At 57.6% G+C, this 24,821-nt stretch overlaps 1 protein-coding gene across 1 annotated transcript in view; it reads left to right on the forward strand.

The window, feature by feature from the left end:
- The window catches only part of LOC148893452 (formin-like), a 72,189-nt gene that overhangs the window by 17,733 nt on the left and 29,635 nt on the right, over positions 1–24,821 (forward strand). Inside the window, 5 exon segments of the mRNA XM_089004310.1 lie at positions 368–1,038; positions 4,179–4,320; positions 9,240–9,327; positions 16,129–16,190; positions 16,315–16,403. Coding sequence (XP_088860436.1) covers positions 368–1,038; positions 4,179–4,320; positions 9,240–9,327; positions 16,129–16,190; positions 16,315–16,403 — 1,052 coding nt within the window.

Consider the following 24,821-nt stretch of genomic DNA (forward strand, 5'->3'; position numbering starts at 1 on the left):
AAAAGTATACAACAGTCAGCCCACAACAAAGAGTGGGAACGTGCCTCATGCTGTTTCGAAGCGAAACAAGTTAATAAGGAACATGTGGAAGGTTCATTGCCCAACAATTTCCTTGTTGTTTCCAGTCAATACTTTGCTTTTTTTGTTTAGTTTAGTTTTTTTATCTTGTTTGAGATGTCAAATTATGGTTGCTATAGATTTTCTTTGAGTGAGTCGTTTATCAACCTGTCATACACACCAAGGTAAAGAAAATGCTAAATCAAGATCATGTATGCATTGGACTCTATGTAATAATCATTCACGTCCACTGCAAGATCATAACAATTATTCCGTGTATACTATAATCTCCCTTATTGTCCTTTTACAGTCAGATTTTGAGCTTCAGATCTTCCAACTTCGAGGCGAGCATGCCGTTTCATTATCAAACCTCGAAGGTGTCATTGCCAAGTTGGAAAAAGACAGGACCTGCAGTGTGGAAGGCAGACAGACCCGAGACGTGGCTGTTTCGACTGCCGACCACCCAACAACTAAAACGATCCGAACTGTGGGGATCCAAACAGACAGGGAGACGTTCATCAAGAGCCCAGAAGGTGAAGTTGGCGGTCTCGTTCAAGGAGCCAGCCAGAACATGCCGAAAAAACTTAACCTGGACTCTATCGGACTCAGTCTGGGGCTCAAAACAGACTCGGGAACTGCTGGACCAGCCCCACCTCCGCCACCCCTACCAGGCCCCTCAGGACCACCGCCACCCCCTCCGCCTCCTCTGCCGGGCGATGGTGGAGCACCGCCGCCGCCGCCACTTTTCCTCGCCGGAGGTGGCCCTCCGCCACCCCCACCGCTTCCTCCGCCCGGTCAACTTGGAGCAGGGCCCCCGCCTCCTCCTCCTCCTCCTCCAGGCGGCAACCCACCACCACCTCCACTCATGGGGGGATTCAGTTTCAGTAAGATGTTCGAAAAGCCCCCTCGAAAGCCTGCTATTGAACCCGCCTGTCCCATGAAGCCTCTGTATTGGACCAGGATTCAAATATATGATGATAAGTATGTGCAACGTATGAATATGTTGAACCATGATATGGATGGAATTTTGCACCTGAGTGATCAAATATTGAGACATCAATGCAAAGTGTTTTGATCACATAGTTAGCGGCCCTTTTTAGGTCAACGAATGATACGCTCTCAAAAGCGCTGGGTCAAAAGTACCCTGAATTGAATGAAATAGCAAGCCCAGCATTACGTTTGAAAGGGACAAAGCCACAAATTGTTTATCAAGTTATAAGTGGAGCTTTCATAAAAAAAATACTTTTATGACAAACATTTACCAAGAAGACGAATAACCCAGTTTATGTAAACTTAAAACACCATCACAGTTGCTCTGGGCTCAGATCATGACCAATGGTGGCTCATCTGTTTTCTGAAGTTGAACCGTGATTGATTGTTACCTGAGGTATGAGTAACTCTGATGTCATTTTCAGTCAGCAGAAAGTGGCAAAATAGCACGTACAAAAACAGGTGAATTTTATTGCTTCTCTCATATTACACAAAGAAAATATGAATCTATTATTGTCGAGATAATTTCAGCTTGACTCCTGTGAAAACATCAATTTCTCATCTTTTTTAAATACAGTAAAGTCGCGTTATATCGATATCGGATATATCGATAGTCCCGGTTATATGATACTATTTCTATGCACGCACGGAGAAAATTACATGCAAACAGGGTCGGATATATCGATAGTCCCGGTTATATCGATATTTTTTCGGACTCCCTTGAATATCGATATAACGAGACTTTACTGTATATCTATTTTTTTCTATAATATACAGTACATATATTTTTTTCTATTATATACAGTAAAGTCTCGTTATATCGATATTCTCGGGAGTCGGAAAAAATATCGATATAACCGGACTATCGATATATCCGATCCTGCGGCATGTACATTTTCTCCTTGCGTTCATAGAAATAGTATCGTAATAAGCAGTACTGTCGATATAACCGATATCGATATAACGAGACTTTACTGTATATACAGTATATAATAGAACGGCAAAATAGGACGGACAAAAACGGGTGAATTGTATTGCTCCTCTCATATTACACAAAGAAAATATGTATTTATTGTAATAATAATAATAATATCATCATCATCATCATCATCATCATCATCATCATAATACACTACATTTTAAGCGCCTTTCAAAGCTCTCAAGGACACTACAGTCACAGACAAGCGCAGGTACTATAATAAATAAAATACAATCACTAATAGAATGCAATAAATAAAATACAATTATAAATAGAAACAAGAGAGAGAGCTCCAGAGAAAATGCAATTTTAAATAGGTGGGTTTTGAGATGGGACTTGAAGTTGGGGAGAGAATCGATGTTACGAATGTTGGGAGGAATTGAATTCCAGAATTCGGGGCCAGAGCAGCTGAAGTCTCTGTCACCCATCGTGCTGAGACAGGCAGGGGGCGGGGGGCAGGGCAGAAGAGGATCTGAGGGAACGAGAGGGAATAGACATTTGAAGAAGGTCAGATAGGTATTGGGGGGGGGGGGGGGGCAAGGTGATAGGTAGCTTTAAATGTATAAAGAAGAATTTTAAAGTTGATTCTATAGTTGACCAGGAGCCACTGGAGCTCTGAGAAGAGAACAATATATAAATTGCAATTTTAAGAATCAATGTTCATATAACATGGTGAAGTGGGGTCTGTCCAGGACGAATTGCTCACATCATCACCATTCCCTTGCACTGAAGAGATTCTATTTGTAAGTGGATTATCCAGCCCATTTACTGTGGTTGCGGTTGCTGCCTCACGAATGCCAGGCGTTCAACTTTATGAACTTGTATTTCCATGCTTGGGGGAAGCTAAAGTTTTGGTCTGTACATTTTCACCACAACAGCAGCTATAAATGTAGCTATAAAGGGTCGAGTTAAGGCATATTAAAAGTCAGGGGCGGCTGATGGATTGCATCGCTCAATCTTCAGTAGTGCTACATCTGAATCAATCCAGACTAAAAAAAAGTGTGGTGTGATTTAGTACAGGTCCACTAGAGGGGACCATTAGCTAGGAAATAACTGGCCAACCTTTCTTAATGATGTCCATTTTTTTCTTCAAAAGTCTGTCTTGAAAATGGCTTTAACAGTGACTCTCCAACCAAATCCATTTCTTCTCCTCCAGCCATTGTGGGTTGACAAAACTACTATTAAATCAACATAATAAATGTGCTTGTACCGCCTACAGTGTGCTAGCTCTGGCCAGTATGCTATTGTCACTAGCGGCTTGTGACCATAGCAGTTTTCACAAACTCTGATTAGCTAGTGACAAGCCAATCATAGATTGTGAAAACTCTGACGTTGACCAGCGCCTTCAAGAAGGCGTTGGTACCCCTTTTGGGCTGCCAACTTGAAATCTGATTGGTTACAGCAACAGTTTGATCGACACATTCTGGTAATAAATGATGGCTGAAATGTGATTGGTTAAATGCTTAAATACGAAAACACATCTGGAAGCAGCACAACAGGGGAAAAGTAATGAAATGAAGCTGAAAGACAATTTGGAATTATTTCATAAGAATTCATGAACAAAATGTAACTAACATCAGTCTGTGATTCAGATATTTTTAGGCCAGCAGAGAAGGCTTTGCAGGTATTGACGGTCCGACTTTTACACTGTATTAAAGGTTGGTAAAATGGAGATAAACTACAAGGCTGTGAAAGTATTGTCTCTTGATTTGATTACCATAATTTAGGAGGGCGATCAGATTCGAACAGCAGAGTGTTAAACATCCTCTTGAACTTTAAACAGCGCATGTTCTTGTTTCAACATCTGTTTGTTTTTATTATCCATGTTACTCAGCAACTTCTGAATTCATTGTAGTTCGTTTGTTGGAAAGTTTCCATCAGGACACAAACAAGCTTGCAGCAATGTTTGGTTGTATTCATTACCTCCTAAGGCTTCACCGGTGCTGTTTAAGGCACCGAGTACAATGGGTTTAAAAGGTTTTTCTCCATGTTTTTGGTCTGACACTGGGAATGAAAATGTAAAATATATGGCTCGGTTCAGTCAACATCTGTAATATTCCACACATACAACACATAATTCTTGCTGAGGAAGCTGAATCTGAGCCTTTATCTGATTACTGCAAATGTTCTGTTCTTTTGTTTTGTTTTGCAGCAACAACACTTTGTGGGGCTCTCTGGAGGAGCCAGACATCATTGATCCCAAAGAGTTTGAAGATTTTTTCTCCAAAGCCACGTCTCAGCCATTGAAGAAACCTCTGTCGGACACGTATGAAAAGAAAGCCAAAGCAAAGAAGGTAGATGGGCTTCATTTCCACATAATTTTTAACTCATTCACTGCCAGACGATGTGCAAAAAAACTGGGTTTTTGTCATTTTCAGTCAAAGTGCAGGAGTTTCGGGACGACATAAACATTCAATACAGCGTCAGAAGTCTTAGACTCTCTTGTCTTTCATCAGTAAAAATAGTTAATTCCTAAATTATACACATCTGGAGGTACATGAGCTTGAAATGAGGGTGGCTGTCCAAAATACAATATAATACATAAATATTGGTCTATATAGCACTTTAACAGCTGAAGATGGAACAAAGCGCTAACATGGAAAAAAGGGAATTGGTTCCCGCTTGTGGAAATGAAAAAAAAATATTACCAGAGGCCATGGTCAGCACTTTATCGGCACCCAAGCCTGAAAAAACAAAATTCGAGCAAATTCGGGAACGGCACTCTACGTCATATTTTCAATTCCCGAATACATTCGTGAATGGCAGTGAATGAGTTAAGTTAGGTTTTTTTTTCCTGGAAATTACAGACATGTGCATCTTGCTCAATGCAGGATGTTGCCTTGGGTTGTTTCTTTTGTTTTTTTTTTCTCCCCTTGGTATGATCTTTTATATTACTTTGCTTAAGCAAGAGCCTTCTCCCATGGTTATAAATGATAGAAATAACACAAAGTGACACAGAAAAAAATCGCCCTCCCCCAGACTGCTGTTTGCATTTGTTAGTCATAGCATTGGACAAAGACACAACTCAGTTTTATGAGTTTATTCCTTTGTATATTCATTGTGGCAGAGTATAAAATACACTTTTGCACTTTCCCTGTCAGACAACATTTTGAATGAAAACTCCAAAACTATATTTTTAATTTGTTGTAATTTTTTTATACAGTCATGCAACATAGTGGTGTATCACAAGACATCACTGTATTTTGAGGGAAGTTTGTGGGGGGGGGGGGGGGGGGTGTTCATACCTGTTAATCAGAATCAGCATTGTTGTTGGCTACCAGTAGTTGAGATGAACTGGATTTGAGCCAAAATAGTCTTTGTAAGATCTGTTCACAATTTTTTTTCCCATATAAAAGTTGATGTCCATTATTTGAAATTATTTAAAAAAACAAAACGATAAAATACAGGGAAAACGTATACGTTGACAGGTATGAGCTTTCCACAAACATTTGATGAAATTTCAAATTGTACTGCATACGACTTAAGAGATTCCACTGTACTCACCATTCACCCAGCCGCTTAATGCTTTAAACATCTTGTCAGATGTTGCAATTTCAAACATCTGCTGTAGTCATTGCCTTGTCAGCATGTTGGCCGCCTGTGGTCGTCCCGACTGCGGTGTCCGAGCAGACTGTCAACTTTAAATCTATAGTCTTTTTCGAATCAATTTGTCAAGGCTCCACATGGGTCCACAGGGCCACAAAGTGAACTGTGTTAGTGTGTAAATGTGTATGTATGCGCACATTGTCCTTCCTCTCCATTCTCAAATCACACCATCCAGTCTGGTCACTCTGAAAGTGGCAAATGCATTTGATCCGCTATAGGCAGCCACAACCAGACACAAATCCTTCCAACTGTCTCCTGTCTGGACTGACATCAGCTTAACAGAAGTCTGACCCGACGCATGGAAACTTTGCTGGCACACCAATGTAAAATCCTTCTGTGAAAAATAACACATTTATTTTAATAGGACCCACGACGCTCATTTTCAGCTCCCATGTTTTTTTTTCTCTCTTTCACCAATGGTCACTCGCCTTTAATCAGGATTCAATGGTTCTTTTGTCGTTACTATGTTCAAGAGTAATCATTAATTGAGCAGTGTGTATGTGTGTGTGCATGATGGTAGCATGTCTTTGGGCATTTTATGCACTTGCTCCAAAAGTGTTGCCAGATCACAATATCCCCACAGCCCCCTGGGCCTCAATACATTCAAAGGAGATTTGTGGAAGGCAAGGGGGGCTGTGATGTATTCATACATTATGTAGATGATCCACTTCCCTGATCTCCAACAACTCCACACAGCATAAGTGTAATTTTGTGGGGGTGTAGCTGATGCCTCTATGAGTAATAATCTTTATCATGTGTGCCACAGAAGTAAAAAAATAAATAAAAAATCAAAGCTCTTGTTTATTCTGGAGCCATGTTTCTTATTCGCATATCAAAGCAGAGAAGCTGAAAAGGATGAGTTTTTTTTGGGGGGGGGTCGAGCGGACAGGGTTCTCTGTAATTGCAGGCATGTGGCTTCACTCTACGAGCAGTGCACCTATAGAATTTGTAACGGGTGTGAGCAAACAGTTTGCATGTCAGTGCAGTCTTGATTGAATGATGACAAAGGGAGCAAGAAATCAAATCAGTCAAAGAAAACAATCCCCTCCACAAATCCAAGGTCTATCAATTACACTTCTCCGTACATAAAAGAAACTCTTTTTAACTGCCTCGTGGTAATGAGTTATGCGCAGTCATGCTGCGTTTATTGAAGACATATTTTGCGAGTGGGTGTAAGATGAACACCAGCGGGTGAGACTGGGGTTTGTTGAGTTTATCAAGGTGGTTATTGATGAGACGCTTGTTATTGCTGCCTGGGTGATAACAGACAAATAGTCAGACAGACGGTCACCGGCGCTGCTCAGCTGTAAAAATTGAAACGACTTGATTCTTCCCGCGGTCAGTAATGTCTGCCACCTGCTTCTTCTCCCGCTTTCTTCTTCGATCATTACCTCTGCCAATGAAAATAATTTCTCATGGCATTTAATAAATTTTAGAGAGAGTGAGAAAGAGAGAGGGGAACACAGGGAGGAAGAGAAAAAAGGGAGACTGAGAGAGGGTGACAGAGAGAGAGACAGAGAGAGGGGTGAGAAAGAGAAAGTGAGGGAGTGAGAGAGACGCTGACAGAAAGATAGAGAGAGAAAGGGTGACAGCAAGAGAGTGAGAGAGAGCTAGTGAGAGAGAAATGGGAAAGGAACAGAGAGAGAAAGAGAGAGAAAGAGAAAAGAGAGAAGAGAGAGAAAAGAGAGAGAGAGAGAGAGAGAGAGAGAGAGAGAGAGAGAGAGATAGAAAGTGACAGGAAAAGAGTGACAGAGAGAGACTGACAGAATGACAGAGAGAGACTGACAGAGAGAGAGCGACAGGGGGAGAGTGACAGAGTGACAAAGAGTAACAGAGAGAGACAGACAGAGATAGATGGTGACAGAGAGAGAGAATTACAGAGAGAGAGAGAGAGAGAGAGAGAGTGACGGGGAAATAGAGAGTGACAGAGAGAGAGTGACACAGAAAGAGAGAGTGACAGACAGACAGACAGAGAGTGACAAAGAGGGAGAGAGAGAGAGTGACAGGGAGAGGGGGTTACAGAGAGAGAGAAAGAGAGTGACGGGGAAAGAGAGAGTGACAGAGAGAGAGTGACACAGAAAGAGAGCGTGACAGACAGACAGAGAGTGACAAAGAGGGAGAGAGAGAGTGACAGGGAGAGAGGGGGTTACAGAGAGAGAGTGAAGAGAGAGTGACAGAGAGAGAGTGACCGACAGACAAAGAGTGACAAAGAGGGAGAGTGACAGAGAGTGGCAAAGAGTGACAGAGAGAGAGACAGACAGAGATAGAGGGTGACAGAGAGAGAGAGAGAGTGACGGGGAAAGAGAGAGTGACAGTGAGAGAGTGACACCGAAAGAGAGAGTGACAGACAGACAGAGTGACAAAGAGGGAGAGAGAGAGTGACACAGAGAGAGAGAGAAGAGAGTGACAGAGAGAGTGACAGACAGACAAAGAGTGACAAAGAGGGAGAGAGAGAGTTACACAGAGAGAGTGACAGAGAGACTGAGTGACAGTCTCTCTGATATACAGTATATCACTCTACCACAACCTCCGCTTCAAGATAAAACAGTTCCCCTTTGTTCCACATGAGGGAGACGTTTACTATTGATGTCTACCTGCTCCGAGCATCTAGCAACCTTATACCTTAGCTAAACCTGTATGAGTGAGACCAAATATTCGGCATCACTTTTCTTTTCTCATTAGCTTAACTGTCGAAGCTAATTGGCAAGTGGCTACAGCCACAGTGAGAGGGAAAGGCTCCTGGGCCGCTTTAAGTGCGGCCCGTCCAAAGTGGTTAATTAGAGGTGTTGAGGAAAGCCTGGTACTGAGCCGTCCCGTGTACATAGAGCGAGAGATCCCCGGTGATCCAGGTAATAGAGCTGGAAGCAGCATGGCACCCACTAACGCCCTGTAATGCAATACCCACTTCTAAGGCTTCTGCACACCAGCTCCCACTGGACAAGCCAGTAGCCGACAACACCATAATACCTAATGAAGAAGCCTGACACATTAACTTTTAAAGCATGGCCTTACCTTGCCAAAACACTCCTTGGTTTTAAAGCTAATTCACGCATAAGTAATTGTGACCATGTGTAGGCACAAATAAAAATCCTGTGAATTTATAGTTTGTTATAAAAACAAAATAATGTTGCCTCACTCTTTTAGATTGTCCTTTTAAGGTGCCACTGATGCCTTTGTACTTTCAGAGTGACTTGATATTTTTGAATGATACATCACATGTGTTTTCTGGTGAGGCGGCAAAGGCATTTTTCCCGTTTGGAGCGTGTGGGGCATTTTTCAGCCCGTTGTGTCACACTGATGTGTCGTGACATTGTTATTTTGTTGAGTCAGTGAAGATGATTCCGAGAACTAACTTCAGCCCAACTCATCCATCAAGTGGCAAAGAAAGACCTATTTACGATAGGCATCCACTGCAGACTTTTTCGTCATCAAGTCGCTCTTTTAAAGGTCATTTTGCTTTTCCTATATGCTAATGAACTCTCCATATCCTGTTATCCGAAGGAAATCGGAGCAGGATAACATTGCACAAGTAGAGGTGATAGCGTACATACTGTAGCAATGCTCAGTTCTGTCTAACAATAGCAAGGAATTTTTGGTTTGTTTCCAGATAATCAAGCTGCTGGATGGGAAGCGTTCACAAACTGTCGGCATCCTCATCTCAAGCCTGCATCTGGAAATGAAAGACATTCAGCAAGGTGAAAAAAAATCCTGCATGCTATTAGCAATCATTTTAATTCCTGAAGCAAAGAGATCACATTAACTAATTCACTGACAGATATGTGCAAAACTGTGGCCATTCCAGTGCCAGGGTTTTTGTCATTGTCACTTGGATTCCAGGACCAACAGAATATTGCATTTTCAGACTGTATAAACATCCGAGACAGCGTTAGAAACCGTAGACTCTCTTCTTTCATCAGGAAAAAAAAGTGTTAATTCCTAAGTTATATGGGTCTGGAGTTATATGAGCTTGAAATGAGCGTGGCTGTTAAAAATACAAGGCAATACATACATATTGGTTTATATAGCTCTGTAATAACAACTGAAGCTGGAAAAAAGCGCTAACATGGAAAAAAGTGAAATGATGCCCCCTTGAAAAAAATGAGTTTATTCTTAAATTATTTGGTTCCGGAGTAATATGAGGGTGAAATGAGTGCAAAAATGTGTCCACTCCAGTGCCAGGGTTTTTGTCATTGTCAATTGGATGCCAGGACCCACAGAATATTGCGTTTTCGGACTGTATAAACATTCGAGACAGCGTTAGAAACCGTAGACTCTCTTCTTTCATCAGGAAAAAAAAGAGTTAATTCCTAAGTTATATGAGTCTGGAGTTATATGAGCTTGAAATGAGGGCGGCTGTCCAAAATACAATGCATATTGGTTTATATAGCCCTTCAGTAACAGCTGAAGCTGGAAAAAAGTGCTAACATGGAAAAAAAGAGAATATGGCCACTTGTGGAGTGAAAAAAAAATTGCCAGAGGCCATGGCCAGCACTTTATCGGCACCTAAACAAGAAAAACAAAATTCTGGAATGGCACTCTTCGTCATATTTTCAATTCCAGACTAAATTAGTGAATGGCAGTGAATGAGTTAAATGCCGTTCGTGTTCTAGATCACTGAGCAGACTTTCCAACGTTTCCATTCACCAATAAATTGGGAAGAGCGCTTAATGAAATGCAGATGAAGTATTTTTAATGTTAAACTGGGAGCTCAACGGCGCAGGATAATTTCCTACATACTTGACAGCTTCTAATTTGTAACTCGAGAGGCATTTTCGTATTTGTTTCCCTTTCAAGTGGAATGTGGGTGATTTTTTTCCAGTTTCCATGAAGGGGGAAAAATGCCTCGATTTGTCAAAGTGTGAGACTGCACCACTGGCATGCGAGCGGACATACCAGCTTCACTAAAAATCTTCACTGTTTATAATCAGAAATCCTTTTGCGTCCATTGAAGAACACGACGGTCGGACCGCATGGTTAGTGGATAATCTGTGGAAAATGCAGGCGAACTACACGTAAAATAGTTCATTCGAGACAGTGTTGGGTGGGCCAGGAATGGGTCGTGGCTGGGATTGTGGCGGAGAGTGCTTGCCGCCTGCTAGTCTGAGCACGCGGCCAACAGATCTGTTTATTGTAGCCAGTGACGGTTTCCACAAGCCTAATGGGACTGACACCCCGCTAATGATCTAAGCATGAACAAAACCACCATCAACACTTAGCAGAAACTAAGCTACCACATAAAACATGAGTAAGAACATGAGTAAAGAACCCAGTTGCCCTCGACTCACATGCCAAAAACCTGACTTGATATCTCAGTGGACCGACTTGACTTAGATTTGAACCTAATGACTAGACAAAATATCTCGTTTCTACTTTTGAAATCTACATTTTAATACGGTTTGGCCTTTTAGGAAGGAAAACAGGACATAAAAAAAGTGGTGTTTGTTTATTTATTTATTTATTTATTTTTTATTCACGCAAACTCGAAAATTGAGGCGGTATCCCTCGAAGGTGTAAAGCACAGGTGTCAAAGTCAGGGCCCAGGGGCCAAATCTGGCCCACCACATCATTTTATTCGGCCCGACAAAGCAAATCGAGCATGTCATATGTAAACCAAAATAACAGTCATTATTTTTGGCTTCAAAATGTAAAACTAGTTATTCCTTAATTTATTGTGCGCTGTATATGTAATATGTGGAGGGGATGAAACATTGTAATCGCTTCCCCAAATTCATAACAGTCCCTCGAGAGGAAATCGTCGCGACAATGTGGCCCTCGGCAAAAAATGAGTTTGACATTCTAAGTGTAAAGTACCAACGTTAACACCAACAGCAAGAGACCAACTCCATCATTATTGTATTTTCCGGTGTATAAGGCACACCCAAAAGCCTTGATTTTCTTCAAAAGATGACCCTGCGCCTTATACGCAGGTGTGCCTTATATGTGAAGTCATATTGAGCTACAATAGGGCTTGCAACTACTGTCAGCAGCCACCGACTCCATTTCCCTGTTGTAGAAGAAGTAGTGCGTAACCCCAACCTCTACTGTAGCACCTTATAATGTGGTGTGTCTTATAGTTGGAAAACCTTTACTGTATACAGTAAAGTCTCGTTATATCGATATCGGTTATATCGATAGTACCGCTTATTACGATACTATTTCTATGAACGCACGGAGAAAATTACATGCGCGCAGGGTCGGATATATCGATAGTCCCGGTTATATCGATATTTTTTCGGACTCCCGAGAATATCGATATAACGAGACTTTACTGTATATTGATAGATTATATTTAGATTTTTTTTTTTCATTATTGGGGGTGCGCCTTATACTCCATTGGGGGTGCGCCTTTACACCAGAAAATACGGTAGTTTTTAATGAATGCATAAATAATCTTGTCAATTACATTGACAACACTGCCACCCCTGTGCCTTCGGACACTTCATTTTATTTGTACCTGAACCACAAAATGCAAAAGAAGCAAAATGACGGTTTGCTAGCAATCAATACAAAAAAAAAACAAGAGAGATTGAAATGATTCAAGGATATTCATTCTTGATAAAACTGGAAAAAGGACAACAGCAACTTGATAAGTTTTTAATTCTCAGTTGAGACACACAACAACCACAGCGTTTCCTTTGTTGGTTCTAAAAATACTAACGCTTCTAAAAATGATTAGCTTGGTTAGTTAGCTTGGCAGTTCAGCTCACCAACCTTTGTTCAAATGACTTAAAAAAATAATAAATAATACTTTGAAAAAGACACCAAAATCGATCCGCATTTTTAAACAGCTGTTGTGATTCAAGCAGAAATATCAAAACAAAGATTCCTTTTCTGGAATAGAATCTATACATATAACATTTTTTTCTGGTCGTGAGCGTATCCGCTATATAAATAAATGTCAACTTCACTCAACGTCAACTGGGAACTTGCAAAGTGCACAAAGTTAATGCCTTCCATTCATCCATTAAATGTATTAATAGAGTGCTGCTTGTATAAATATATCCATGAAAAAGAACACGTATTGTTCTCAATAACTGTATTGTTCTCAATGATACGTGTAGCTGTTCGTTTTATCAGTTGCTTTTTTAGTAAGTTAATAAGTTGTTTTCATGAGATTATAGCAATGTAAATGTTAATATAATTTTAAAAGTTAGTTTACTTTTCATAGTATGATCATTAAAAAAGACATGATCGCTCCAACATATGTTGTGACTCAGCATTTTTTGACTTGATTTTTTTTTTTTTTTTTCCACACTGACTTTTGATTTCTTGACACTTGCACGTATGTGACTCCCCACTTCTCCCTCATTTTCCCGAATCCTAACTCCCTCGTCATTGTTATCTCCTAAAAGGGAACTCTTACACCTTGCCTGTTTCAATGTATGTGTTGACTAAAGCACTGGATATCCTTTCCTTTTCCTTTCTTCAAAACCAGTTCCAAAATATCCCAATGGGACAGAAAATATGCTGTCTCTCTTTTCTGATTTTTGTCGATTTTTGTGTATTTTTCCAACTATGATATCTTCTTTTAATTTGAACAAAGTTTGGTAAGCTGAACTGCCAAGCTCACCTAGCTAGCGTTGTCTCGTTTTTAGAAGGGTCAGAAAGAACAAAGTAAGTGTGATAGTTGTGTGTCTCAACTTTGAATTTAAAACTTTGCATGTTGCTATTGTCTTTTTCCCAGTTTTATAAAAAAATGATCATACTCAAATCTTTTCAAACCCTCTTTGGTTTTCCCAATAGATTGCTAGCAAGACGCCATTTTGCTTCCTTTGCATTTTGTGGTTAACGTATAAATAAAATGTACTGTCCAAAAGGGTGGCAGTTTTTTCAATGTCACTGACAAGAGTATTTATGCATTCTTTCAAAATTCCCGTATTTTTCCGGTGTATAAAGGGCACCGGAGTAAAAGAGAGAAGATGTTGATAACATCTCAGAAACAGTTGTTGCTGATATCACCTATCATTTGAATGTTTTGTGTGGATTTTTACATATGGGTAAAAATGACCTACAACATAATCAATATGATTTTTTCAACATAATATGAGGGTTAAATGGGAGGTAGAGTTAAAATACAGTAAAGTCTCGTTATATCGATATCAGATATATCGATAGTCCCGGTTATATCGATACTATTTCTATGCACGCACGGAGAAAATTACATGCAAACAGGGTCGGATATATCGATAGTCCCGGTTATATCGATATTTTTTCGGACTCCCTTGAATATCGCTATAACGAGACTTTACTGTAGTTAACTTTGGCAACAGTAAAACACTTTAACTAATTAATCGAAGAATTCTTGGACATAAACACTTTTATCACAGCTGGCTTGTTCCAGATCCACCTGCAAAAAACACATCCATTTAATAGCTAAACTGTTCCCCCACACTTCAAACGCATGTAAACTTTAGAGTTAAAATATTAAAGCCCTTTAAAAAATATTTGTTCTCACTTTCGCGGGAAAAAATATCCCTACTCACTCTCATGGGACAATACTCTGAAAAGACAGAAAGAAGGTAGCAGGGAAGACTAAAAGGCAGCCTTCTTGTTAAAGAGACGGGCTGAACCGCAGCCTTCAGAGTGACTGGGGGTCCTCAAGGGCCACCATGGTTCAAGAGCAATCGGAGGGTCTCCCACAGGCAACACCTAAGCCCCCCTCTCCCCCCTGTACACACACACACAGACTTCCTCACCTAAGCCGATGAGTGAAAACTGGAAGGAGAGGGTGTGACTTGGTTGGCAGGCAAGCTTTGATCTGTCGCCGTGGAGAGATATCCGGCTCCCCTCGGATCAGAGCGTAACCATGCACACTGGGGCAGGCCCCACTTTGGTGTGTGATTGACGGCTGCATGGCTGAGGGACTGAATAATCCACTCTAATAAGATGTAGGAAATGGACCTCCAACGCTCCCCCTGAACCAGACATGGTAACCACATTGACAGCTTCACTGCGAGGGCAGCAGCTGGGAACCAGAATGCAGCATTTTACCTTGTTAGCTGGAAGCGCTGCATGATTGAAAAGAGAAGGTCTGTGTAGTATTAATGGAAGGCGTATTTGAGGCCACATTTTCCAGTCTGTGTTTAGGTTTGTGGTGTGTTTCGATACGGAAAGAAGGGTAACCGCACACTGTTGAAAGCTGAAATGAATGGAGATTTTTTTTTTTATATATAAACGAAAATGAATGATAAGCAGTTTTGCTATGTTACATTTTCCTGCTCACTTGTTACTAGCCCAGCAGAAGAGCAAGAGCAAATAGACACAGTGATAGCTCTACTTATGAAATTACCATATTTAAAGGACAACCGACGTCTCCGAACAAGTTGTGTCCATAATTTGTAAAATGGCTTCAAATGACTTCTACTGAGCGTATTTTACAAAGATTCCACCGCATATAGCTATATTTTACGTTTTAAGACTCACGCTGAATATTCAGGAAGTCTTGTTTTTGAGTTGGTGACGAGTCCGTACGTGACGTTACTAAAGGACCGCCCTTGACCGTTAAAAAGACGCTTTGTAGAGGTCCTTCCATCACGTCAATGTATTTTGCTGGACTTGTGTTGTCTGGGGACCTCGTGTTGCACCCAAAAGCCGCCAAGAGGCCAGAAGAGGGCGTCCAAGCGACATATAAGGAATTTATCAGCCTGTGGAAACGGAGGTGGCCACAGGAGTTCGCCATTTTGTGCCTCCATTTTTTTGGGTGAGAGATTTTCCCCCAATGTTGCCTCAAAATGGCACAAATAAATTCTTTAATCGATTGCAAACATGTATGCTTTCCTCTTCAGAACTATTTGAATCATATTCATAACTGGATGTGTAACAAGAAAGCATATTCTGCGAATCTGAAGCCATTGTTTTGATTCTCCAGCAATGCAAGACGTCTTGGCGTGACGTAACGAACTGGGGGGGCACTTTCTGAAAATGCCCAATTCGCAGCTCAATTTTTTGCAGATTTTGGACACTTTAAGTCATTTTAGTCAGATCTCGCAACTACTGTCAGCAGCCGCTGACTCTATTCCCCCCATGTAGAAGAAGTAGTGCGGAACCTTCTGTGAAAAGGTTTTTTTTTTTCATTCATTGAAGGTGCGCCTTATATATGGAACAAATTTGAAAATACACCATTCATTGTGGGTTGCGCCTTATACTCCGGTGCGCCTTATACACCGGAAGATACGATAACTGGGAAATGTTGGAATAAGATACACGTTTTTCCTAATAAACTAATTCAGGCGTAAATGTATTGAAAAGCATACACATATTTACCAAGCACATGTTCTAATTAGATTAGTTCACCCAAATAATTACAATTGAACAGAATGTAAAAGAAATAAAGATGAAAATCTAGGCAATATTTTCCCATTTAGGCGTTTTGTAAATTGAAAATTTCGTATCAAGAGACATTGGTAAGTAGAGGTACCAATGATGAGTGAGATCCTCTAATGTGCATTTATTTATAAGATTAATTGTTTATAAGAATACTGTGTTTACTATTTCAGCTGTTCTTACTGTGGATAACTCAGTCGTGGATTTGGAAACCATTGAGGCTTTGTATGAAAATGTAAGTACCAATACATGAAAAAAAAAGGAAATCTATTTTTATGGCTGTTAATGTGGTTTTGCAACACCATCGAGGTTTCTGCATCATCGATTTTACTGGAAAACATTGTGCGCTTTCATTACAGAGGGCGACGACTGACGAGCTGGACAGGATCAAGACACATTATCAGACATCCAAAGAGGATGAAGTCAAGCTGCTGGACAAACCTGAACAGTAAGATGATTCCTTAAAGGACAACCGACGTCTCCGGACAAGTTGTGTCCATAATTTGTAAAATCGCTTCAAATGACTTCTACTGAGCGTATTTTACTAAGATTCCACTGCATATAGCTATATTTTAGGTTTTAAGACTCGTGCTGAGTCTTCCGGAAGTCTTGTTTTTGAGTTGGCTCACCCTACGTCACTGAAGGAACGCCCCTGACTGAGAAAGGACATACCCTGCATCACCTCAATGCATTTTGCGGTATTTTGTTTGGTCTGAAAACTTCGTGTTGATCCGTGTTGATGGCGAAATTAGAAGGAAGACACATAACGCGATGGTGAATCCTTGTGTGTTGTGACAAACATTTTGAGCCCATTGAGCCCATGTATTATTATTACACACGGACCTTTGTCGCCATCTTCTGCCTGTTTTGTTGGGTGCGACATTTCCCCCCCCCAATGTTGCCTCAAAATGACACGGAATAAATTACTTAATCGATTGCGAACATGTATGCTTTCCTCTTCAGAACTATTTGAATCATATTCATAACTGGATATGTAACAAGAAAGCATATACTCCGAATCTGAAGCCATTGTTTTGATTCTCGAGCAAGGCAAGACGTCTTGGTGTGACGTCACGATAAGAAATAATAGTTGTTGTTTTTTTAAGTCTTGTTCCGAATTCTACAAGTACAGTTAAACTCAATTCGATTCTCGACCCCAAAAAAATTGTTTTTATTATGCCTTGGTTTACAACCGAAATTTGGTTCTCTACCAAACTGAGCGCACCTGAATGCACCACTCGACTCCCCTCTGCTTCCTTATACGTCACTTCCCTGTTTCGCTTGTGTAGCGTTCAATTGTTCAATCATGATTTAAAAAAAAAACAGACATTGATTACATTGATTATAATGGGAAATATTTTCCGTTTTGGACCACATTGATTTTTGAACAGGTTTCTGGAACGGATTATGGTTGAAATCCGAGGTTTGACTCTCATGACTGTATAGGTTTTGGATGTTTGAATATACAGTGTCACTCAATTTATAAAGACGCAAGCCGTCGCTGAGATGATTTGTTTGCATTGAGTCAAAGCACCCCGCTATCTTCATGGAAAAACTTCAACATCTTGAGCATGGCTCGAAAAGCTTTTTTTTTTTTTTTTGGTGTGTTCAAGGGTCGTCAAGGTTAAGTAGTTTGGGCCAGTTAACGAGGCCCGGATCCAGCGGTGCCGCTGATCTCGGTCTTCCTATTTCCATGTTTGACCAGAGCTGTCACGATGGCTGCCTGAGTCATCCGGATTCAGTGTCAGTGAGCTCTAATCACACAAGATGTTACAGCCCCACCCCCCCCCCCCCCCCCCCCCCCCCCCCCCCCCCCCCCCCCCCCCCCCCCCCCCCCCCCCCCCCCCCCCCCCCCCCCCCCCCCCCCCCCCCCCCCCCCCCCCCCCCCCCCCCCCCCCCCCCCCCCCCCCCCCCCACCCCCCCCCCCCCCCCCCCCCCCCCCCCCCCCCCCCCCCCCCCCCCCCCCACCCCCCCCCCCCCCCCCCCCCCCCCCCCCCCCCCCCCCCCCCCCCCCCCCCCCCCCCCCCCCCCCCCCCCCCCCCCCCCCCCCCCCCCCCCCCCCCCCCCCCCCCCCCCCCCCCCCCCCCCCCCCCCCCCCCCCCCCCCCCCCCCCCCCCCCCCCCCCCCCCCCCCCCACCCCCCCCCCCCCCCCCCCCCCCCCCCCCCCCCCCCCCCCCCCCCCCCCCCCCCCCCCCCCCCCCCCCCCCCCCCCCCCCCCCCCCCCCCCCCCCCCCCCCCCCCCCCCCCCCCCCCCCCCCCCCCCCCCCCCCCCCCCCCCCCCCCCCCCCCCCCCCCCCCCCCCCCCCCCCCCCCCCCCCCCCCCCCCCCCCCCCCCCCCCCCCCCCCCCCCCCCCCCCCCCCACCCCCCCCCCCCCCCCCCCCCCCCCCCCCCCCCCCCCCCCCCCCCCCCCCCCCCCCCCCCCCCCCCCCCCCCCCCCCCCCCCCCCCCCCCCCCCCCCCCCCCCCCCCCCCCCCCCCCCCCCCCCCCCCCCCCCCCCCCCCCCCCCCCCCCCCCCCCCCCCCCCCCCCCCCCCCCCCCCCCCCCCCCCCCCCCCCCCCCCCCCCCCCCCCCCCCCCCCCCCCCCCCCCCCCCCCCCCCCCCCCCCCCCCCCCCCCCCCCCCCCCCCCCCCCCCCCCCCCCCCCCCCCCCCCCCCCCCCCCCCCCCCCCCCCCCCCCCCCCCCCCCCCCCCCCCCCCCCCCCCCCCCCCCCCCCCCCCCCCCCCCCCCCCCCCCCCCCCCCCCCCCCCCCCCCCCCCCCCCCCCCCCCCCCCCCCCCCCCCCCCCCCCCCCCCCCCCCCCCCCCCCCCCCCCCCCCCCCCCCCCCCCCCCCCCCCCCCCCCCCCCCCCCCCCCCCCCCCCCCCACCCCCCCCCCCCCCCCCCCCCCCCCCCCCCCCCCCCCCCCCCCCCCCCCCCCCCCCCCCCCCCCCCCCCCCCCCCCCCCCCCCCCCCCCCCCCCCCCCCCCCCCCCCCCCCCCCCCCCCCCCCCCCCCCCCCCCCCCCCCCCCCCCCCCCCCCCCCCCCCCCCCCCCCCCCCCCCCCCCCCCCCCCCCCCCCCCCCCCCCCCCCCCCCCCCCCCCCCCCCCCCCCCACCCCCCCCCCCCCCCCCCCCCCCCCCCCCCCCCCCCCCCCCCCCCCCCCCCCCCCCCCCCCCCCCCCCCCCCCCCCCCCCCCCCCCCCCCCCCCCCCCCCCCCCCCCCCCCCCCCCCCCCCCCCCCCCCCCCCCCCCCCCCCCCCCCCCCCCCCCCCCCCCCCCCCCCCCCCCCCCCCCCCCCCCCCCCCCCCCCCCCCCCCCCCCCCCCCCCCCCCCCCCCCCCCCCCCCCCCCCCCCCCCCCCCCCCCCCCCCCCCCCCCCCCCCCCCCCCCCCCCCCCCCCCCCCCCCCCCCCCCCCCCCCCCCCCCCCCCCCCCCCCCCCCCCCCCCCCCCCCCCCCCCCCCCCCCCCCCCCCCCCCCCCCCCCCCCCCCCCCCCCCCCCCCCCCCCCCCCCCCCCCCCCCCCCCCCCCCCCCCCCCCCCCCCCCCCCCCCCCCCCCCCCCCCCCCCCCCCCCCCCCCCCCCCCCCCCCCCCCCCCCCCCCCCCCCCCCCCCCCCCCCCCCCCCCCCCCCCCCCCCCCCCCCCCCCCCCCCCCCCCCCCCCCCCCCCCCCCCCCCCCCCCCCCCCCCCCCCCCCCCCCCCCCCCCCCCCCCCCCCCCCCCCCCCCCCCCCCCCCCCCCCCCCCCCCCCCCCCCCCCCCCCCCCCCCCCCCCCCCCCCCCCCCCCCCCCCCCCCCCCCCCCCCCCCCCCCCCCCCCCCCCCCCCCCCCCCCCACCCCCCCCCCCCCCCCCCCCCCCCCCCCCCCCCCCCCCCCCCCCCCCCCCCCCCCCCCCCCCCCCCCCCCCCCCCCCCCCCCCCCCCCCCCCCCCCCCCCCCCCCCCCCCCCCCCCCCCCCCCCCCCCCCCCCCCCCCCCCCCCCCCCCCCCCCCCCCCCCCCCCCCCCCCCCCCCCCCCCCCCCCCCCCCCCCCCCCCCCCCACCCCCCCCCCCCCCCCCCCCCCCCCCCCCCCCCCCCCCCCCCCCCCCCCCCCCCCCCCCCCCCCCCCCCCCCCCCCCCCCCCCCCCCCCCCCCCCCCCCCCCCCCCCCCCCCCCCCCCCCCCCCCCCCCCCCCCCCCCCCCCCCCCCCCCCCCCCCCCCCCCCCCCCCCCCCCCCCCCCCCCCCCCCCCCCCCCCCCCCCCCCCCCCCCCCCCCCCCCCCCCCCCCCCCCCCCCCCCCCCCCCCCCCCCCCCCCCCCCCCCCCCCCCCCCCCCCCCCCCCCCCCCCCCCCCCCCCCCCCCCCCCCCCCCCCCCCCCCCCCCCCCCCCCCCCCCCCCCCCCCCCCCCCCCCCCCCCCCCCCCCCCCCCCCCCCCCCCCCCCCCCCCCCCCCCCCCCCCCCCCCCCCCCCCCCCCCCCCCCCCCCCCCCCCCCCCCCCCCCCCCCCCCCCCCCCCCCCCCCCCCCCCCCCCCCCCCCCCCCCCCCCCCCCCCCCCCCCCCCCCCCCCCCCCCCCCCCCCCCCCCCCCCCCCCCCCCCCCCCCCCCCCCCCCCCCCCCCCCCCCCCCCCCCCCCCCCCCCCCCCCCCCCCCCCCCCCCCCCCCCCCCCCCCCCCCCCCCCCCCCCCCCCCCCCCCCCCCCCCCCCCCCCCCCCCCCCCCCCCCCCCCCCCCCCCCCCCCCCCCCCCCCCCCCCCCCCCCCCCCCCCCCCCCCCCCCCCCCCCCCCCCCCCCCCCCCCCCCCCCCCCCCCCCCCCCCCCCCCCCCCCCCCCCCCCCCCCCCCCCCCCCCCCCCCCCCCCCCCCCCCCCCCCCCCCCCCCCCCCCCCCCCCCCCCCCCCCCCCCCCCCCCCCCCCCCCCCCCCCCCCCCCCCCCCCCCCCCCCCCCCCCCCCCCCCCCCCCCCCCCCCCCCCCCCCCCCCCCCCCCCCCCCCCCCCCCCCCCCCCCCCCCCCCCCCCCCCCCCCCCCCCCCCCCCCCCCCCCCCCCCCCCCCCCCCCCCCCCCCCCCCCCCCCCCCCCCCCCCCCCCCCCCCCCCCCCCCCCCCCCCCCCCCCCCCCCCCCCCCCCCCCCCCCCCCCCCCCCCCCCCCCCCCCCCCCCCCCCCCCCCCCCCCCCCCCCCACCCCCCCCCCCCCCCCCCCCCCCCCCCCCCCCCCCCCCCCCCCCCCCCCCCCCCCCCCCCCCCCCCCCCCCCCCCCCCCCCCCCCCCCCCCCCCCCCCCCCCCCCCCCCCCCCCCCCCCCCCCCCCCCCCCCCCCCCCCCCCCCCCCCCCCCCCCCCCCCCCCCCCCCCCCCCCCCCCCCCCCCCCCCCCCCCCCCCCCCCCCCCCCCCCCCCCCCCCCCCCCCCCCCCCCCCCCCCCCCCCCCCCCCCCCCCCCCCCCCCCCCCCCCCCCCCCCCCCCCCCCCCCCCCCCCCCCCCCCCCCCCCCCCCCCCCCCCCCCCCCCCCCCCCCCCCCCCCCCCCCCCCCCCCCCCCCCCCCCCCCCCCCCCCCCCCCCCCCCCCCCCCCCCCCCCCCCCCCCCCCCCCCCCCCCCCCCCCCCCCCCCCCCCCCCCCCCCCCCCCCCCCCCCCCCCCCCCCCCCCCCCCCCCCCCCCCCCCCCCCCCCCCCCCCCCCCCCCCCCCCCCCCCCCCCCCCCCCCCCCCCCCCCCCCCCCCCCCCCCCCCCCCCCCCCCCCCCCCCCCCCCCCCCCCCCCCCCCCCCCCCCCCCCCCCCCCCCCCCCCCCCCCCCCCCCCCCCCCCCCCCCCCCCCCCCCCCCCCCCCCCCCCCCCCCCCCCCCCCCCCCCCCCCCCCCCCCCCCCCCCCCCCCCCCCCCCCCCCCCCCCCCCCCCCCCCCCCCCCCCCCCCCCCCCCCCCCCCCCCCCCCCCCCCCCCCCCCCCCCCCCCCCCCCCCCCCCCCCCCCCCCCCCCCCCCCCCCCCCCCCCCCCCCCCCCCCCCCCCCCCCCCCCCCCCCCCCCCCCCCCCCCCCCCCCCCCCCCCCCCCCCCCCCCCCCCCCCCCCCCCCCCCCCCCCCCCCCCCCCCCCCCCCCCCCCCCCCCCCCCCCCCCCCCCCCCCCCCCCCCCCCCCCCCCCCCCCCCCCCCCCCCCCCCCCCCCCCCCCCCCCCCCCCCCCCCCCCCCCCCCCCCCCCCCCCCCCCCCCCCCCCCCCCCCCCCCCCCCCCCCCCCCCCCCCCCCCCCCCCCCCCCCCCCCCCCCCCCCCCCCCCCCCCCCCCCCCCCCCCCCCCCCCCCCCCCCCCCCCCCCCCCCCCCCCCCCCCCCCCCCCCCCCCCCCCCCCCCCCCCCCCCCCCCCCCCCCCCCCCCCCCCCCCCCCCCCCCCCCCCCCCCCCCCCCCCCCCCCCCCCCCCCCCCCCCCCCCCCCCCCCCCCCCCCCCCCCCCCCCCCCCCCCCCCCCCCCCCCCCCCCCCCCCCCCCCCCCCCCCCCCCCCCCCCCCCCCCCCCCCCCCCCCCCCCCCCCCCCCCCCCCCCCCCCCCCCCCCCCCCCCCCCCCCCCCCCCCCCCCCCCCCCCCCCCCCCCCCCCCCCCCCCCCCCCCCCCCCCCCCCCCCCCCCCCCCCCCCCCCCCCCCCCCCCCCCCCCCCCCCCCCCCCCCCCCCCCCCCCCCCCCCCCCCCCCCCCCCCCCCCCCCCCCCCCCCCCCCCCCCCCCCCCCCCCCCCCCCCCCCCCCCCCCCCCCCCCCCCCCCCCCCCCCCCCCCCCCCCCCCCCCCCCCCCCCCCCCCCCCCCCCCCCCCCCCCCCCCCCCCCCCCCCCCCCCCCCCCCCCCCCCCCCCCCCCCCCCCCCCCCCCCCCCCCCCCCCCCCCCCCCCCCCCCCCCCCCCCCCCCCCCCCCCCCCCCCCCCCCCCCCCCCCCCCCCCCCCCCCCCCCCCCCCCCCCCCCCCCCCCCCCCCCCCCCCCCCCCCCCCCCCCCCCCCCCCCCCCCCCCCCCCCCCCCCCCCCCCCCCCCCCCCCCCCCCCCCCCCCCCCCCCCCCCCCCCCCCCCCCCCCCCCCCCCCCCCCCCCCCCCCCCCCCCCCCCCCCCCCCCCCCCCCCCCCCCCCCCCCCCCCCCCCCCCCCCCCCCCCCCCCCCCCCCCCCCCCCCCCCCCCCCCCCCCCCCCCCCCCCCCCCCCCCCCCCCCCCCCCCCCCCCCCCCCCCCCCCCCCCCCCCCCCCCCCCCCCCCACCCCCCCCCCCCCCCCCCCCCCCCCCCCCCCCCCCCCCCCCCCCCCCCCCCCCCCCCCCCCCCCCCCCCCCCCCCCCCCCCCCCCCCCCCCCCCCCCCCCCCCCCCCCCCCCCCCCCCCCCCCCCCCCCCCCCCCCCCCCCCCCCCCCCCCCCCCCCCCCACCCCCCCCCCCCCCCCCCCCCCCCCCCCCCCCCCCCCCCCCCCCCCCCCCCCCCCCCCCCCCCCCCCCCCCCCCCCCCCCCCCCCCCCCCCCCCCCCCCCCCCCCCCCCCCCCCCCCCCCCCCCCCCCCCCCCCCCCCCCCCCCCCCCCCCCCCCCCCCCCCCCCCCCCCCCCCCCCCCCCCCCCCCCCCCCCCCCCCCCCCCCCCCCCCCCCCCCCCCCCCCCCCCCCCCCCCCCCCCCCCCCCCCCCCCCCCACCCCCCCCCCCCCCCCCCCCCCCCCCCCCCCCCCCCCCCCCCCCCCCCCCCCCCCCCCCCCCCCCCCCCCCCCCCCCCCCCCCCCCCCCCCCCCCCCCCCCCCCCCCCCCCCCCCCCCCCCCCCCCCCCCCCCCCCCCCCCCCCCCCCCCCCCCCCCCCCCCCCCCCCCCCCCCCCCCCCCCCCCCCCCCCCCCCCCCCCCCCCCCCCCCCCCCCCCCCCCCCCCCCCCCCCCCCCCCCCCCCCCCCCCCCCCCCCCCCCCCCCCCCCCCCCCCCCCCCCCCCCCCCCCCCCCCCCCCCCCCCCCCCCCCCCCCCCCCCCCCCCCCCCCCCCCCCCCCCCCCCCCCCCCCCCCCCCCCCCCCCCCCCCCCCCCCCCCCCCCCCCCCCCCCCCCCCCCCCCCCCCCCCCCCCCCCCCCCCCCCCCCCCCCCCCCCCCCCCCCCCCCCCCCCCCCCCCCCCCCCCCCCCCCCCCCCCCCCCCCCCCCCCCCCCCCCCCCCCCCCCCCCCCCCCCCCCCCCCCCCCCCCCCCCCCCCCCCCCCCCCCCCCCCCCCCCCCCCCCCCCCCCCCCCCCCCCCCCCCCCCCCCCCCCCCCCCCCCCCCCCCCCCCCCCCCCCCCCCCCCCCCCCCCCCCCCCCCCCCCCCCCCCCCCCCCCCCCCCCCCCCCCCCCCCCCCCCCCCCCCCCCCCCCCCCCCCCCCCCCCCCCCCCCCCCCCCCCCCCCCCCCCCCCCCCCCCCCCCCCCCCCCCCCCCCCCCCCCCCCCCCCCCCCCCCCCCCCCCCCCCCCCCCCCCCCCCCCCCCCCCCCCCCCCCCCCCCCCCCCCCCCCCCCCCCCCCCCCCCCCCCCCCCCCCCCCCCCCCCCCCCCCCCCCCCCCCCCCCCCCCCCCCCCCCCCCCCCCCCCCCCCCCCCCCCCCCCCCCCCCCCCCCCCCCCCCCCCCCCCCCCCCCCCCCCCCCCCCCCCCCCCCCCCCCCCCCCCCCCCCCCCCCCCCCCCCCCCCCCCCCCCCCCCCCCCCCCCCCCCCCCCCCCCCCCCCCCCCCCCCCCCCCCCCCCCCCCCCCCCCCCCCCCCCCCCCCCCCCCCCCCCCCCCCCCCCCCCCCCCCCCCCCCCCCCCCCCCCCCCCCCCCCCCCCCCCCCCCCCCCCCCCCCCCCCCCCCCCCCCCCCCCCCCCCCCCCCCCCCCCCCCCCCCCCCCCCCCCCCCCCCCCCCCCCCCCCCCCCCCCCCCCCCCCCCCCCCCCCCCCCCCCCCCCCCCCCCCCCCCCCCCCCCCCCCCCCCCCCCCCCCCC

This window comes from Hippocampus bargibanti, linkage group LG09, assembly GCF_051943395.1.
Source record: "Hippocampus bargibanti isolate YZ-2025 linkage group LG09, ASM5194339v1, whole genome shotgun sequence".
In the NCBI taxonomy this organism is placed as follows: Eukaryota; Metazoa; Chordata; class Actinopteri; order Syngnathiformes; family Syngnathidae; genus Hippocampus; species Hippocampus bargibanti.